This window comes from Bacillus rossius, chromosome 5 (genome assembly GCF_032445375.1).
Source record: "Bacillus rossius redtenbacheri isolate Brsri chromosome 5, Brsri_v3, whole genome shotgun sequence".
NCBI classification, from domain to species: domain Eukaryota; kingdom Metazoa; phylum Arthropoda; class Insecta; order Phasmatodea; family Bacillidae; genus Bacillus; species Bacillus rossius.
In genome coordinates this window covers 39848226-39866810 of record NC_086333.1, presented here as the reverse complement: position 1 = coordinate 39866810, position 18585 = coordinate 39848226, and the positions used below count along the sequence as shown (strand labels likewise).

The following is an 18585-nucleotide window of genomic DNA, read 5'->3' as shown; positions in this document are numbered from 1 at the left end:
GTGATGAATCTTTAGCGCAGTTCAGAAATGAAAACACTGGCCTTCGGTGCATTACGTTATGCAATGCATATTTTAATTTGCTGAATAAAATAAAACCCGTCACTGAAGGCACAGCTAGGCGTTTGTTGTTTTTGCGAGCAGAAAATGTTGAGAAGAATTTTCCAAAACGGAAGATTAAAACCGTGTGCTTTGTTGTTTATTTGCTTGAAATATATTTTTTGTTAAAAGTTTACTTTAATGTGCTTTATCTTGAGAAAATCGCTATTTACAGACACATTTGCAATTATATAATTATTAAAAATATTTTAAAAAAGAAGAATGCAGATTATAAAAATTTGAAACTGCCAACGCAATAAATACTACACTTCATTGAATTTTTTATGAAACGTGAATAATTACTTAAAGCAGGGTTTCCCAACCTGTGGTACGCGCACCACTAGTGGCACGTGGAAACGTTGCAGGTGGAACGCGATCTGATGCTGACATACTGACATATAGTCGGAAGCATGCACATGACAAGTCTAGGTTTTTGACATGAGCGATAAGCACGTCAGGGTGACCTAGTGCGCCGGCGTGAGCGCTACCCCTGCTCTTGCGTCACCCCCCCGCCATCAAGGTCAGCCATCCACTTCTTCAGGTCCATCCACCTCCCTCTGTCATGTTTTAACTTCAATGTGAGAGGTAGTCTTGGAACTAACACGTGGTGTGTGTCAGTTTCCTCAAGTACCAACTTTTGTTTAACGTAACGCGTAACAATCTTATCTGATAGTGCAGTGTATATTTTTTGGTGTTGTGTTCAAAGATCTGTTGTGGATTTATAGTAAATTTAACGACGCCTTCTCTACTTATAAGGATGGTGTTAAAAAGGTTAAACCACAACTCAACCGTAAATACGATGAAAGCTATTTACAGTAAGAATTTATAGTGAAGCCTGGCACATAAAACAGTGACACCCCGTTCATCGATGTGTTGTGTGTTTAGTAAAACTTGCACAATTAAGTATAAATACTTATTTGTTGAAGCAGCACCCAAATATTAAGCACTCTGATTTGGTTGTTAAACTTACTAAATTTTTTCAAACAATTTTTTTTTAAATACTGACCCTAGCTTGATAAAAGAGTCGTTCTTAAATCATTATAGAATTGCTAAAGATGGAAAGCCTCACACAATTGGTGAGATTTTTACTGACGATTGCTATGGATATGGTTGAGAATTATTAGGAGAAAGGAGAAAAGGCAGTCAATGTAATTAAAAAAAAAACATTATCCAACAACACGGTAAAAATGTGATTCAAAGACATGTCTTCGAGTATTGAAGATAAATTGTCTTTGCAAATGAGAGAATTATTTGATTATCGTGAAGAAGTAAGAGAAGAGTTTGTATTCTGCAAACAACTTGAATCAAATATTACAGCTGAAAACACCTTTACGTCAATAATCTGTATGTGGCTAAAGAGGGCATTCCCTGTTTCAAGTGTGTTGGTTTGTGTACAAATGGGACAAAATGTATATTTCAGGAAAATTGGCAGGCCTAGTAGATAAAATAAAGCAAGTTGCTCCTGAATATGTCATAGTACGCATTGTGTGATCCACCGTCAGGCAGTAGCTTCTAAAGAAATGCCAGACAATCCAAACTCAATATTGTAAGATGCTGTGCAGGTTATTAACCTTATAAAGGCTAGGGCTTTTAAGATATGGGTGTTAAGCTTAAGACTCTGCTCTTACACATGGAGGATATGTGGTTATCTCGAGGCAAAATTTTAACCCGACTATTTGATCTGAGTTCTAATATTTTTTGTTTTTAAGTGGAAATAAAATGACATGTTGAACTTGTTTAGGGTTTAACTATGGTTATACTATACAACTTGCAATGTATTAAAAATGAATAAAACGTATTTTGAAAAGTGGAATTAATATGTGGTGGCGATATATATGAGGTGTTGTCGGGAAACGTTTTGGTTTGGTTGGTTAAAAAAATAAGGCGCCAAGATGAGTTTTTGCTCCGTGTGGACACTAGTCTGTTACGTCCCTAGAAAGATTTAACATATTATTAAAGTAACTGAACTATCCCCATCAAACTTTATGTCACAATAATGAAAAATACCTAGGTACAAGAAAGCGGATTATTTAGTCATCTGACTCGGGCCAGCCAATAGTAGGTTTCGCTGGCCAGTAGCACAGGGCGAGTCTTGCAGACGTAGATAGTAATGCGCTCTCTTCAAAATCACTCTCCATGACGAACTCTGCGCCACAATGAAGGCATTTTATGCTACTGTTCTGCGTCTTGAACTCCGAAAAATAACGTGTCACTAGGAAAACACATTTGAAAGAGCCATCATTGTATTCTTTATTTCTGAATGCTTCACTAATTTGTGCCAAGGTCAAAAGAGACGGTAACACCTTGCGCTACAGAGCGGGGATGCTGGAGAATGAATTTTCCTGGAGTTATTCCGAGAAATGACGGACACCCGATTATGATGGCCGGGCAAGGATGCGAGCTCAGGTACTCTGAAATGCGACACCGTAGACTCAACACTTTTTGTTATTTATGCATGCTTGCTTCGGTGGTAGTTTTGATGAATAAACATCCTAGCTCACTGTGTACGGGATTTGGTGAAAATGGAAGGAAGTCGATGAACGGAAATTTACACAAAGTTGGCGGACCCACGTGTAGCATCATAAACCCTACTGTGATTTTCACAAACATAATGGTACATACCAAACGTATTGGTGTGCTAAATGAAACTTTATGATATTGAAACTAATATAGTAAAAAGTAAAAGGTTAACGTAAGTTTAATAATACCTATGAAATTTGGCGTTAAAATGTTTAAAATACATATGCATTTATAAATTCCCTATTGGCTTGAAAGCAAAGCGGTAGAGCGCGCACGTGTTAACCTCATGAACGTGGTTAAAATCTCGTCACTGAAGAAATTTTTTTCTATGGCAACGAACTGAAATGATTAGTTAGTTACTCAGTTAAGAAATTATTTGACATATTAGTAGTATGTATTGGCCTGTCCGGAACCAGGGTTCAGGGTGTGGAGCCAACCGCCATCTTGGATTGTGAGGTCACGGCGGCCATCTTGCATTACCTTGACCTTTGACCTTGACCCCGGCGGCCATATTGGATCCGGCATATTGGATTCACCAGCTTGGATGACATCATTTTGTTTTCTTGAACATTCCACCATTTTGAATTCCGCCATTTTGAAATATGACATCACTGTTGCAATTTTCGTTACGGCTGCCCTCTGTAAAATATTTATTTATTATCCGATTTTAATGGAAAAAAATTTAAATTTATAAAAAACTTCAATTAATAAGCTTAAAAAATTATTTTTAAAAAATCTGTTGCAATTTTTGTTATGGCTGCCATCTTAAAAATATTTATTTATCATCAGATTTTAAAGGAAAAAAAATTTAATTTATAAAAAAATCAATTAATAAAAATTTACAAAAAATATTTTAAAAACATTTAGGTACCTACGACATAGAGCTCGGAGTCCTCAGTTCAAACCCAGTGAGGGCAAAAAAAAGGCGACCGATCCTTCCCTCATGGTGGCTCTTGGCAGACTGACCCCTAACCACTTATCTCAAGGTATATATATATTGTTAGCTAGTATGTCATGTCCGCCATCTTGAAAATACATAATTTTAATGCTATAAAATCGGGAAAATCTGTAAATTATAAAAAAATTAATTAATTAAATTTAAATAAAAATCTTTAAAAACACCGTTGCACTTTTCGTTACGGCCGCCATCTTGGAAAACCGTAATTTTTATAGTAGAAATTTGGAAAAAATTTCAAAAATTATAATAAAATTTTAATAATCATTTTTTAATAAAATGCTGTTTAAAAACGCACTTTGGACCTGAAGTCCTTGGTTCGAACGTGGTAAGAGCATAAATAAAAATATGTAGATAGATCCTTCTTCCACAGAAGCCACCTGCAGACTGACCTCACACCACCAATACCAAGGTATATATCATCAGCTGGTATGACATCATGTCATACATATTGTTTTCGTCTGCTGGAGGCCACCACCATCTTGTTTTCAGCTACTAGAGTGTTCCACCATCATGTTAGTTTAATTTTACCTGCTAGAGTGCAGCAATCATTTATTATTACTGTGACACCCACCATCTTATCATTTGGGTGCCATCTTGGAATTGTGTAATTATTCAGCTAGAAATTCGGGAAAAATTTCAAAATTCATTAAATAAATTTGCAATCAATATTGATTCCTGTACTTGGTTTGATCCCTGGGCGATGCAAAAATTTTTTTTTTGTAATTATACCAAAAATGTACATGTTCGAAAAATAAAACACTGCAAAATCTTTTAAAAACAAAAATTTTATTACATAAAATCTACAATACTACAAGTACAAAAAAACACAGAGAAATTACTAAAATTCTTGAGTATTTCTCGATTTCTGCATCTGCTACCCACAAATTAAAGAAGGTGGGAAGCCCCACCACTTGAAGTAGGATCGTCCATTTCTTCGTTTTATATTCTTCTCCACCAAGTACGTATCGGGATTCCACATAGGATGAATCTCTTGGGCATAGAAACCGCCACGAATAGGTTTGTAGTCCAAATCTTCGAGGTAGTAGGTCCTAGGCTCTGATTAACGAACATGTATCACACGGAAAAGTTCTGGACTCCAGTTAGCAGTGAAACCTTTCTGGAAGATACCTTTATGCTTGGAGATTCACACAATGTCACCGACGTTATCTTTAAGCTTTCGTGGATCTTTCTTCTTTGTGTTGGAAAACACTGTTCGAAGCAGGCGATTTTCCTTTACGTCCTTTACCTTCATTTTAGTGGTTGAATGCACTGTGGAATTATACTCGCTTATTAGTTTCGGCAAAATGTCAAGCCGCTTGTAATTTCCGTTAGCTGTGAACTGCAGCCACATCTTGGAACGCAAAGTTATGTTAAACCTTTCGACAATGGAGGCTTTGACATTACTAAATGTAGAGTAGTGTTTGATGTCATACTTCTTCATCAAAGCCTTGAAGGTTGCATTGTAGAGTTCTTTCCCGAGATCCGTTTGCAGGTGCGACGGTACACATCCAACACGTAAAATATTGTCCATGGCCTTGGTTACTTCTGTTGCAGTCTTTGATTTTACAGGTCTAGCCCAAGCGAACTTGCTATAAACATCGATTACTGTCAACATGTACTTGAAACCTTTATTCAGTCAGGAATATGGTATCATCTCAACAAGGTCCGCCTGGAATAAATCATCAATTCCGTGAACTATGACTGTGCGACGAAGGTATTTTTGTCTAACAGGAGCATGAAGTTCGTGAGCGATTCCGGTTCTACTCATTGTATGTAGCCGGCTTCCCTCAGTTCTTCGAGTATTGAGTCTATTTCGTTGATGTGCGAATAGCTTCCTGCACTAAGCGAAGCATATTGAAGTCTAAGACGATCAACTAATTCATTAGGGTCATCCCAATACACATAGTCAAAGTTCTGACCACTTTATAGCTTTCTTAAACCTTCACCGTGTATTGTTAGTTCACTGGAGAGATTAGCGAGAATGTTAATTTTTGCATGATCTTCGTCTTTATATATGCCACTATCTGGATCGTTATCGCGAAAATGTGCTTTGGTTAGCTCTAGCAGTTTTTTGTACTCTTGTAAATCTTTGTGAGAATATCCTTTAGGCTCCCTGCGAAACAGCAATTCGTACAGACCTGGAGTCCCGCGCGTTTTGAACTATTCTACGCGCACAATATTTCCTGGTAGAATGTCTATTTCTTTAGCACCGAGGAACCACTTATATTTTTTTTTCTGTACACTCCATAGGTCGTGTCATTATTCCGGCTAGTAAATGATATCAGGTATGGTCGGGCCATTGCATTAACTTGGTGTCCCTTTTTAGGTATTTTTTTCTTGTGCATGGACTCTGTACTCATTAAGTCCTCTTCTTCTCGATCTGGTTCATAATTTCTCTTCTTTACAGTAGGCATTTCATCTTGAACTTTTGTCTTTACATTGATGGTTGGCTCTTCCTTATTTTTAAGTTCGTCGAGACGACTAGTGATTGGTTTAAATATCTCTTCATTTTCCATCTACGTGCTAGTCTGGTTCGTCTAGCAAGTAGATATTTTTCACGAACAGACTGTATAGCTCGATGAAGATCACTGACCAAATCCGACATTGTACTGGCTGAAAACATATTGCAAAACCTCCTTTTATACTTTGTTTATTCGTTCGCAGTAACTTCTTTCTTGTGTTTGGCTAAATAGGAATTTGTTGATAAGTGAATTTGTGTTGCATTCAAACTACTTTCGAAAGTCCTCAAATCGTCGCGTCTTTGTGAATGTGTCACGAATTCGAGAATCCGAGCCTTCCACGTGCTGGTCGATGGCTAGCACATAATTTTTAATTCGTTTTTCAAAATTTCTACTTTTTGAGCCAGTAGCGAAATGTATGTGCCGATATTGTCGTCGTGAGACTTGAGAGCAGTACGTAAGTCTCAACTGCCACGACAGAATTTCAAAATGCTCACCGGGTTCGAACCGAGGACCCCGAGTTCCATGTCGTAGGAGAATTTTTTTAAAATATTTTTTGAAAACTTAATAAATATTTTTATAAATTTTAATTTTTTTCCATTAAAATTGGATAAGATGGCGGCCGTAACGAAAATTGCAACGGTGACGTCACAATTCAAAATGGTGGAATGTTCGAGAATACAAAATGATGTCATCCAAGATGGCGGATCCAATATGGCCACAGGTGTCAAGGTCAAGGTCATCCAAGATAGCCGCCGTGACTTCAAAATCCAATATGGCGGTCAGCTCAACGTCTCCACACCCTGAAACCTGGCGTCGGACCGGCCAATACATACTACTCATATTCACCGACGTCTTAAATAATTGTTTTTATTAGTTCAACTACAATTCGCCTTCATGTCTTAACCTGGACTCGAACCCGGAATCCTTCTCTCAGAAAGCCACGCGTCCAACTGCCCCGCGGGAATCGTTTTCCACGACGGCCACCTCTCTCCATTCCTCCCCTCCGTCTCGTCAAAACATCAGCTGGTGGGATGTGGCGAACAAGTGCTGTGGTTTATCGTGACTGTACGCTTTGGTCACTTACCAGGCGCCAGTTACCGAAGTTGGGTCAGCGAGCAAGCGGCGAGGCGACAGTTTCAAGAGTTGTGTAGTCGAATACGGAACCAAGTTCCAGTGTCTATTGCATCAGCTAGGAAACGAGCAAGTAGGTACTATCCGGAGCAAATACAGTATGTCCATAAAATAATGTCCCAGTTTTTAACTTTAATAGTATAATCTGAAAACGTTGTAGAGTGTTGGTTCAAGGTCACCATTGAAAAGTAACTCAAACAGTTTTAGAATAAGCGTATGCGCGAGTACTGTTCTGTTTTTTTCTCGCTTGCAGCGCCGCCTAAGTAAAAATGGTGACTCCTGAACTTACAGCGTTTTGTGTTCTGCATTTTGCTACGAGTTAATCTGTAATTTCAGTTCAACGTTCGTTTGGTTTAATGTTTAATTGTGATCCACCTTGTGGAAAAAACATCCGTCGATGGTACAGGCAATTAGAAACGACCAGATATGTTCGCTGGCCTCCACATTCACCTCACATAATGCCATGCGATTTTTTCCTTTGTGGCTTTATAAAAGATCGTGTCCACGTTCCGCCGCAAACTAATGATTTTCCAGAGTTGAGACACAATAATCGAAGAGACTGTTGCTTCTATTACTCCGGAGGTGTTAACCAAAGTGTGGGATGTGTGCCGCACAGCTAAAGGTGCTCATATTGAACATTTGTAAGGAAACTTGGTTAGTATACCTTCCATTTAATGTATGATTTGTTGTTAATATTATCAATTATGATATACCATTGAAACTGGAACGTTATTTTTTGGGACAATCTGTAGAAGCGCACTTTGCAACTTTCACTAGAACCTTTGATCTCAACCTAGGCTATCTGTGGAGTTCCTAACAACTCTGGGAATATTTTAGCACCGGACTGCCCTACAAAAACTTTGTTTGTCTCTTTGGACAAACATTTACCCGAACCTCACTCATTGAGTAACAAGTAACAGCCAATTAACAGTTTACCTTCTCTCGAACACGAATAAGACCGCTGTGTTTAGCTTGGTAAGACATCGTGTGAGAAGAGGTTATTCCATAAAGAAACGTCCACATCTGCTTGTATGGAGCCTCCAGCATTTGGATTTTTTTTTTTTCGCAGGTTCCATCGGAGTCGGATACTATGAAGTGGTGCCAACGTGACAAATTGGCCCGGGTCAACTGCTGCATACGTATGTGACGAGGTTCGCGCGCCTGATCTCAGCCTCGTGGCATGGCTCATGTTTATGAGCGTATCAGTCTGTACGCACGTTGTAGGATCGGGGCCGTTGTCTTGAGCTTCTGCGTGTAGCACGGCGTTATCAGGAAGAAGTTAGGAAGTCCTGTTAATATATTTTGGTGTCTTGTAATAATGGAAATGAACTGTTTATGTGTCTGGAATAAGTCAAGGTGTGCTGCCTTTTCGTTGACGGTGCTTCCTTTTTGTTGATTGCGCTTAGTACAAAATGTAGTGACTGAATATTTACTAGTTAAAAACCTCTTGGTTTTACTAAAATATTTATCAAGGTCACTTGGTCCTTTAGTATGTATAAAAAATTTCACGATGGACTAACTGAATATAATTAGTTAGGACGAAGGTCATGCGGTCCTGAAATGACTAGCCTATACGTCTGATATTGACATGACTCGGTCTCATGGTCTGAAGTCAATTGGTATGCATGTGTGGCTTTGTACATGAACGGCTTATAGGTTATTCAGATACTCCTTATGGATGTTTCAGACATAAAAAAAAAATTGGCACTTGAAAATTTTGTTTCATTGTCTACTACAGCACGATACTTGCACCTGCTTCTGTAAGTCATCAACAATTTTTTCCGGTGATGCCACGATTGACCGTGCATTGTGCAAAATCCTGAATTACTCAAAACGTTTCAACGGGAAGAATCTCGTCGGAATAACGAACCAGCCCACAGAGCGAAGCGGCCGGTCACTGAAGACCCCGAGCTTCCAATCCCGGTCAGGCCACATCGGCTTGTGTTTACGCGAGACACCTCGCCGCGAGTGATGGGATGACACGCGGCCGACATATCCTTCTAGTTCCGCGCGCGCGAGTGTGCGGGGGCGTGTCCGGCGACCACTTTGTCGACGGGACGCAAACAACATCTTCCTGGCCACCTCCACACAGCCCTGCGACCCCTTTCCCACGGCCAGAACAAAGTTTACACAACAACTAAAACACACTTTATTTATTATGTATTTACTGTGTGACACTACTACTTCAATATTAAAAAAATATTAAAGAAACTAATTTGAGTTTTCAGATATTGAGTTCAAACAAATCCGAGTGAAAAAAAAACGCTTCATCGCATTGCGAAACATGTCGTACCATGTAATAATTAAAATACGTATTTATAAGTTCTTATTATGGATTAAAATTAAATTTTTTTACTACAGGTGGATTACAAATATTGAATTAATATTTTAAGGAATACTTATATGTGTTAAGGCACTAATAAACAAAAATATTACAAAAATATTAATCAAAAACTGTTAATAAATCTATTTAAAATAAGATTAATTACACATAGCGTAAAATTAAAAAAAAAATTAAATAGCCATGTTTAAAATTATTTCAATCATCGACTTACTGTATTTAAAGCTACATTACAAAATAATTACAGAGAAAATCATTTTGATCACTGTATCAGACTACAGCGAGAAAAGTTAAATTGCAATTAAAAGTCCTAGGTACACATAAACTTGAAAAAGCTGCATTTAAATACTATTAAACTAAGCAAAGCTTGAAACAGAAGGGAGATGGAAGGTTTTTAAAGTATATTTTGATAAACACGTTATGACGAGAAAAAAAGTTTTAAAATTATTAAAATATTTAACGAAACATCATTTGATACCTATACAAAATTGTTTCTCAAAATAACTTATGTCAGGAAACTCTTAACTACGAATCATTTCACTTTCTTCGAAAGGTGATCCATATAAACCTTTACCATTTCATATGAAGATAACTACTGAAGAAATATCAAAACAAAAGTGCAATCATGTGCTAACTGAATTATAATTCTTCCTTATCTGTGTCGTTCGCTGTAAATTCTGTAAATGGCTTCTATCTGAAACATGACGCCATTCTACCGAACTGTGACGTTTCGTGTAAAGTGTACTGGTTGATATTTCTGATTTTGTTTGAGGTGCTCTCTCGGAGCTGCGCAACTTTACGCGGTTTATTACAATACCATCCGTGTGCCCGGTGGGAAAGTATTTGATCCTCATTTTTGATAAGTTCCCAAAACCGCTGATACAATTGACCCTTATTTATAAACAGAAGCCTAAGCCTAAACCTCAATTTAATTATTTTAACATCGGAAATGACAACTTTGATCACATATTTGATACTTTTAAGGGATTTCTTAAAACAAATCATATTCAAGTGCTCACCAACGTTGTTTAAGGAACTCCTATGCAAAATTCATCGATTCTAGACCCACCCATTTAAGCTGTACGTTATCAGTTGTCAATCAGTGTTAGAGTTTTATTAAGTAGGTCAACACGCTTCATCAGGTAGCTTCACGGGTGGAAATACAGTGTTAATACGCCCATGGATCTAAGAAGCCTCATTCCATTTATTATTTTGTCATCGCTGAACAATCTTGCTTATATTCATATTGACATATTTAATTTTTTAAGATGGGTTTAAGTATCGTATTTTAAGATCATTTAATACGCATACTTCTAAGCATTGTAGATCTATAAAACTGCAAAGGAATCATCAGTGGCCTACATCTAAGATATTCCCAAAATTTTGACGTGAAAACGTCTATTCGCCTGTCTCAGTGATAGTAGGTCGAACTTTCTTGTGCGACAAAATACCGTCAGATTTGAATCGCTAATAACTACGAGACTAATAATGTGGTAACAATGGTTGAGCCCTCAACGGATAGATCATGTCTGTAGGTGTTTGTCGCGCAGTATTTGTTTTGCTTGTGACGTCATCGTACCATTTTATGTGCATGCGCATTATTGTTAAGAATTTTATCTCTCAAATTTGATTAAAAAATGATGAATTATTGGAAAAGTTTAATTTTTTCTTCCAACGTTTTCACGAAAAATTTACGGCGAGGACCTGAATTGCACATTTCTCTCTTTTTGTTTTCAGTGTCGCTGTTTCTTGAAACAAAAGATTATTTCCTTTGGTGCCTCAGTACTAAAAATATATATTTCATCCCCAAAATAAGAAAACCTTAAACCAAATTTTATATCATAAACACACATACTACAGTGCCTAAATTGAACATTCAAAATTCAAAAGTGTAACCGATTTTAAAATTGGCAATTTTTATTGCTTATTAATAAAGTTAATTTTATAAATAATTAACTCGAAGTGTTAGAAAGGATTTAATTGTACTTTTAAGGCAGTGTGCTCTTACACTCTCTAACTTTGCTAGTGAAGTTAATCACACAGGTTAGTCAACCGAGTGAGCTATTGTGCGTCTCAAAATAGCTACGGCACACACTTTGGTAACCCCTGGCCCATTTTACGGAACCATCCCAGTACTTTCCTGGAGGTATTTCAGAAAATCACGAAAAATCGAAGTCAGAATTCGAACCCGGATATCTGGAATCACACTGTGTGCCATCCGGCTGGGAAAATCCTTTCGTAAACTGAAAGCCTTAGCGTTGCTCTACGGATCCACTTAAGTTATAACCTAAGTAATAGCTTAGCCTGTCTCCTGGCTTGAATAATGTTTTTAGCAATGATTGTACACTGTACTGCCGTTCGATGTTTCTCATTCGCGCCTAGAAGCGAGTCGGTCGCCTTCAGCTTTCTCACTGTTGACCAAACCTTCTGGATTGGTTCAAAAGTTCCGCACGCCGTATTCTGCAGGCAATGCCCGTTGGTTTGTAATCCAGTACGTTTTAAAAACGGGCAAACGCAGTCAAAATGGGTTCAAAATGTTTGCGGTTACTAATGATAAATCTCTAAAAACACATATTGGATAAAAAAAAGTAATCCGATTATCAATTTCAAAAGTAACCATGGACGAAAAACTTTGCGTAGATGTGCAAGCTTTACGAATCATGGGAAACATATGTCTACAAAACTTTTATACACATTCATTCTGACTCTCAAAGATTAATAATTACTCATTATAATGGTAAAGGTGAATATGGAGCTATCTGTATGTCTTCAGAGTTAAGTATTGAATTTACATTATGTCCTAATTACTTACAATTAAGGGTTTTGACACATATGTCACATTTACTTTGATAAGATATCAGTGATCTTTAGAAGACTGAATAATAATGTTCTGTTTCATGTGAAATATTTAAGTTGTACGTAATATATTTATTCGAATAAAAAAAATAATTTTAAAAATATGAAAAAAATTAAAGTTATTATGTAACGTACACAATTGCTAGATATTACCTACTAAATGGATTGGAAATTATATTCAAACAAGTTTTACAGATTATTTTAATCTTTTGATAGTGACACAACTAAATAACTATTTATTATAAAAATATTAGAATTTAAATTTTTTATCAAATTATAATGATTAAAAATTTAAAAGGTTTATTTGAAATTTTGTAGTATGGTCTTATTTTTGACACTTGACAAACACCAGAGTTGTTAAGATATATACAGGAATATTGACCTCAAGTACTAGTTCATTTCGACAGTAATATGTAACTTCTAATATAAAAATAAACGATGTAGCGCATTTATGTGTACAATAACATAACACAAATTTTTTACAGCAATTACATAACCATTAAAGTATCATCTTTTATGGCTATTTCAATTTAACTTTGCCTTTAAAAAAAATTACTCAGTTAAGCATATTTTGGTGGTGGTCAGCCAGGAAGCTCGTTTAACACAAATTGTTTTTATAGCTAATAATAAAACGAACAAGCACTTATCACTTACACTTGCAAAGTGTATACACTAAAAAAAAAATCTTGATCTACCCAACAGCAAAGAATCTTAAAAGATCAATTACTGAATAAGCAAGTAACATTGTTAATTTAAGCTAAAAAAAAAAAAAAAAAAAACCTTTCCGTAAACAAACCACACATCAAGGATGGAGCTGAGAACAAATTGCCAGTGTGGACGCTAGCCAAAAATATATATATATTAGTTTTTTTTTGTGACAAGATATAATTCGAGTCACAACAAAACGACTTATTTGTAACAAAAATATCTTGCATCAATTTAATTATTACCACAATATTGTAAATAGAATAAAGGCGTTCCCAAATTATTTTTTTTTTGTTGTAAATTTTGCGAACCGTTCGCGGCAGCCAGCGAGGTGTGGGTTTGTCGACTCGAGGTTCCGGACTGTGACCAGACGCGCCGGGACGCGCCGAGCCCGCCTGGTCACAGTCGCGCGGCCGAGGTCACACTCGGCGCGCACACACCGAGACTGGACGCAACAGGGGAGACGAGAGGCGCTTACCTGGAAGACGGTGACGGTCGCCCACAGGATGTTATTAAAGTGTTTCCTGTCGCAGACGCACTTGGCGTCGCGCGTCACGATCTCGTCACACGTGCACTCACGCGACTCGTCCGCGAGCATGCAAAACTTACCGCCAAACAGGTACATTCCTAAAATACTGCAAAATAGAGACAAAGAAAAAAAAAAGAAACAAAAAACACAAAAATACTGACTTTTGCAAACAACTTCAAATAGGTGATTACTGTGTTAAATACAATTGTTAATCAACATACAAAATGTCTGGGAAGGTGGAAGGGAAAATGTTGTGTCATTTCTCAAACAAACTAATAAAGAAGAAAGATGATTACTCAATGGTTTACATTAATTCCCCTGTAAATTCCACGGAAAATCGCTTGTTTACCGGCAAGGAACAATATTTTGGCAGTATTTAGCCACCTTTTTTCCCCCCCACTGCTACAAATCATTGAGTTGCATTTAGAATGAAGATGTTTTACTAAATTTGAAATCGGTATTTGCATAATGGCAGGTAATATCAGCTATTTATCTTTTAAAATGGAAGTTAAAAAAATATCCTTTTACATTTATTCTTAGGTAAGACACTTATAATTTTTAGAAGACTGTAACCTACAACTGACACAGTGTGTAAGCCTTTGAATATAATATATATCAGAAGTATAATTTAGCTGGTTCTGTGCTCGGTTCCGGTGTTTGGAGCTGGAGCCGATGGCCACCATCTTGGATTGTGACATCACGCTCACCATATTGTATTAATTTGAACGTGGGAGACATCTTGGATGACCTTGACCTCGGCTGACATCTTACATTCCATCATCTTAGTTTCTGAGATCACAGCAGCCATCTTGTTTTATTCTCCTGGAGGTCGCTTTCATGGATTCTGACATCACAGCCGCCATATTGTTTTCGGTTTTTGAAGATCGCCATCTTTTATGATGTAATGTTCATTTTCTTTGTCTTCAACTCTTTGTTCGTACAGTGTACCAGTATTTCTCTGTCTCATGCACATAAAGTCAATGTTTCATTACCTACTAGTGTTTTATGACCTTTATAGACGTATAACTTTTTTTTTACAAAATACATTGGAAACGAGGTGATTCAAACCATGGCAGGTCAGAGTATGGAAAACAGGCCACACGTCCATAGAGACATATACGAGACTGAGATTTAAATAAGGTAGGCATATGTAGAGACCTATTATTTTTTAAGTATGGAAGATTATTAGCAGCACTTTTTGGTAGCTGATCAACCATCTTTGTTTTCAGTACTTAAAACTAGAAGAGCTAGTATCATGCACTGCACACATCGCTTGCAAGAAGGCGCTGCAGCCATCTCTGATTATAATCTTGGCTACTAGAAGCGATGGTGTCATACAATGCACACATCGTCTGCTAGAGGGCGCTGCCGCCATATTGTTTCAATACTTTCTACTACGAGCACTAGTGTCACTTAGTGGACACAACGGCTGATATAGGGTACTGGTGCCCCTAGAGTGCATTTACGTCAATCACCAGAATTTTTTAGCATCCACTATCTTGTCAGCCTTATGGGCCACCTTATTAAAAATATTTTATAATATACCTAAAATACAGAAAAAAAACTTTAAATCTTTAAAACATGTACCTATGTTAAAGTCATTGATTCCTGTCCTTCCTTCAACCCTTGGCTGATGCGGAAAAGGTAATTTTAAACTTTAAATTCTTATTTAATTAAATATGGTTGTAAGTCCTAAAAGTGGTTTAAATTATCTATCTACCAGCCACCAGTATGCCACTGATATATTGACCCCATCTTGAAAAAAACCGTTAGTATATATTTCAATTCTCAGTCCGGTATAAGTCCTGATGGCCGTGTGATCAGATGCGTATGTTTTCCATACCAGAGGTATGATCTGTAATGGTTTGAATCACCTAGCTTTAAATAGTTTTTAAATTTCATTTAATATTTATATAAGAGTTATAAAACACTGGTAGTTAATGGAATATTGACCACATGTGTATGAGAATGATCGATGCTGCCACACTCTAGAAACAAACAGCAGAAACAAATTGGCGAACATTGCATCACAAAAGATAGCGACCTCCAGCAGACGAAAACAAGATGGTGGTTGTAACGTCAGAATCCAAAATGGGGACGTTCTGCAAACAAAAAAATATGGCGGCTGTGAAGCCAGAATCCCAGATAGTGGAATCTAAGATAGCATCATGGACCATGGTCATCCAAGAAGGCCACTTGGGTCTAGGTCATCCAAGATGGCTTCTGGGTCATGGTTAAAGTCACTCATTATGGCAGCTGCGACTTCACACTCCAAGATGGTGGACATCAGCTTCATCTCCATTCACTGTCACCGGGCGCAGGACCGACGAAAGTGTAGGCCTACTACTTATCTTATAAATAAAACATCCCTCTCGATAAAAAAAATATAAGAGGAATTTAAATCTATATCAATGATGTATTACAGAATCAATTGATTTAAGATAGACACTGGAATGTTGTTATTAAACTAAAATATATACTTATTTAAATGCCTGCACGCCTGCACAGATTGCACACCAAAAGCACAAGTTTTTAAATGAACCAAGTTCCGAATACATAATAAAACTCTTTTTTATATTATTTTATGTTTTTGTTATGGTTATTATAATTTTTTCTGAGAGATTTTCAGTGTGATTTTATGGTGCAAACGCAAAAATATTTTTTTTTCTATTTGACACGTAATAAAATGATTTCTGTCATGTATATGTACCTACACCGAGTATGCAATGTGCGTTAGCATTTTGTGAGTATTCAAATTTCATGTGGTCAGTATAACATTATGGTGAGCAATTTTGAAACAAACATGCGTAATCTAATCGGGAAAATTAATCTTATTCAATATACATATAGAGTTCTGCTCATCATACCATCAGACCGTTATAATCATAAGATCAAGATTCACGTGACATTCATGTGAACTTTAAATATTCACAAAATTCTATTACACTCTGTATACTCGGTGTACACAATAAACATATTGATTCTTTTGATGCGTGTCCAATAATATTACATTTTTAACAAGAAAAATAAAAACAATTTTTTTGAGCGTTTGCGCGTAAAATAAGCTGTGGTACTGTGCAAGTAGTAAACCACTTCAAGCCGTTGCCTTTTATTTAGTCCCATCTCTCTCTTCAAAGCAATGGAAACGGTGTTACTCATTCCATATAAATTTTCAAACCAATTTTTATTCAGTATTAACATCGATGGCGGTGGACATTTTTAAAATGCAACTCAATGTTCTGCCAAATGAACAGCGTGTCTAAAATATTAAAATCTATTCAAAAATAATGTTTTTCACTATTTATTAAGAAGTTCCATTATTATTATTTTTGTATTTACTATCAATAAAGTATAAATTTGATTTTAGTTTTTAACGCTAATAATGTGTCAAAATGACTTTCAATGTATTTATAGTGTATGAAAGGATTTTACTATAAGTAGTTCAAATATTTAGATGACAACAGTAAACTAGTATAACGTAAAAGTGTTAAAAATATTTGGATATTTTAAAATGCAATAACTTGGAAAATAGTAACGTACATTTCTACAAATAAAAATGTTACATACAAAGTATTTTGGCGTAAAATTAAATATTGAATTATTAAATAAAACATATTTTATTTTTATAAATTCTAAGATGCTTAAAAATTACACTGCAGCTTATAAATCTAGCAAATATAAACTTTTAGTCTTTAATATTTTAGGAACATAATTTCAAGTAAACTTATTAAAAATGGACTTTTGTGTTTAGTTTTACACCAATAAAAGTATTAACTGTCACTACAGAAATTGTTTAAGTTTCTTAAGAAAGGGTCCATCAATATTATTGTTCACACAAATGCATATGAATGCGGTTTAGAGCAGATTAAAAAAGCAACTGTAGTTTCTTGGTGCCTTTAAATTCATTTAGTTTTTAAACATGTGGGAATTTGTAAGTTGACTTGTGTATATGTTCTGCATAATTAATAAATCATTATACTCTGCTTTTACTAGAGTTCGTGGCTTGTGGTAATAAATACAGTGATAAACAGTGTCCTTCAAAATGAGTCGTTCATAATTATAATAGTAAATCCAAATAAAATAATACAAAAATATAGTTGATTTTCTTATTTTTTTACGGTCTAGAACAAAAATTCAACAAAGGATAAAAAGGAACATAGCATTACTTTTTGTAGTCCAACTGCAATCTACAGTAGGTCTAAGGAAAAGAATAACAAAAATTATGAAACTCATTCTGAAAGACATGATGTGAATGATTAACACGACAGTTGTTAATACATATGGCAGAATACGCATTAAAATATGTCAATACTACAACAAATACAACCTCAAAACACTAAAAAATGTATTACACTAACTACAATTTACACTGTTCACATCACATTAATGTACTTCAAACGTTACTAGCAAGTAAAAACATATTCTCAAAAGAACTTACACAGGAAAGAGCAGTACAGACCAGAAAATTTGTAAACATTTAATATGATATATATTACTGTACTTATAACGAACTAATTTATCAATATATTATAACGTTTTGGAGAGTTGTTATTTTCAACATTAACTACAAGTATTAAAAGAAGAAAAAATGTTGTTTTACTACAATTAAAAATAAAAACACTAAATATATTATTCAACAAGAAATAATTCATACAATAAAACAAAATAATGGACCAATTTTCAATATTAAGGATTGAAAGTCTATTTATTGAAGTGTATTATAAAATTTTATTAAGAATATTTGTAAATGTCATGCGAAAGTGCAATGAGAAAATGCTTTTCAGTTTAAAATGTAGCGTTTGAAGCACATGCAAAAATCTACAGTCAACCTACTGTATGAAGCCAAGTCTACAGTGAGGGATTATTACGGGATTTGTGCATTTTACGGGCAGTCATTTGCCTTTTATAACTTTGGTAAATATTTAGTGATCATGAACTTTTAAGTACTTTTAATTAACTGTTTTAATTTGGGGGTGGATTAAAAGAG

The 18585-nt window shown here is 35.8% G+C and overlaps 1 protein-coding gene across 1 annotated transcript in view; it reads right to left on the bottom strand.

Annotated features, from left to right (window-relative positions):
• Nucleotides 1-18585, bottom strand: part of LOC134532240 (voltage-dependent T-type calcium channel subunit alpha-1G) — a 248321-nt gene that overhangs the window by 59671 nt on the left and 170065 nt on the right. The window contains exon 16 of the mRNA XM_063368661.1: nucleotides 13548-13704. Within this exon, the coding sequence (XP_063224731.1) occupies nucleotides 13548-13704 (157 nt within the window). The remainder of the gene's footprint in view (nucleotides 1-13547; nucleotides 13705-18585) is intronic.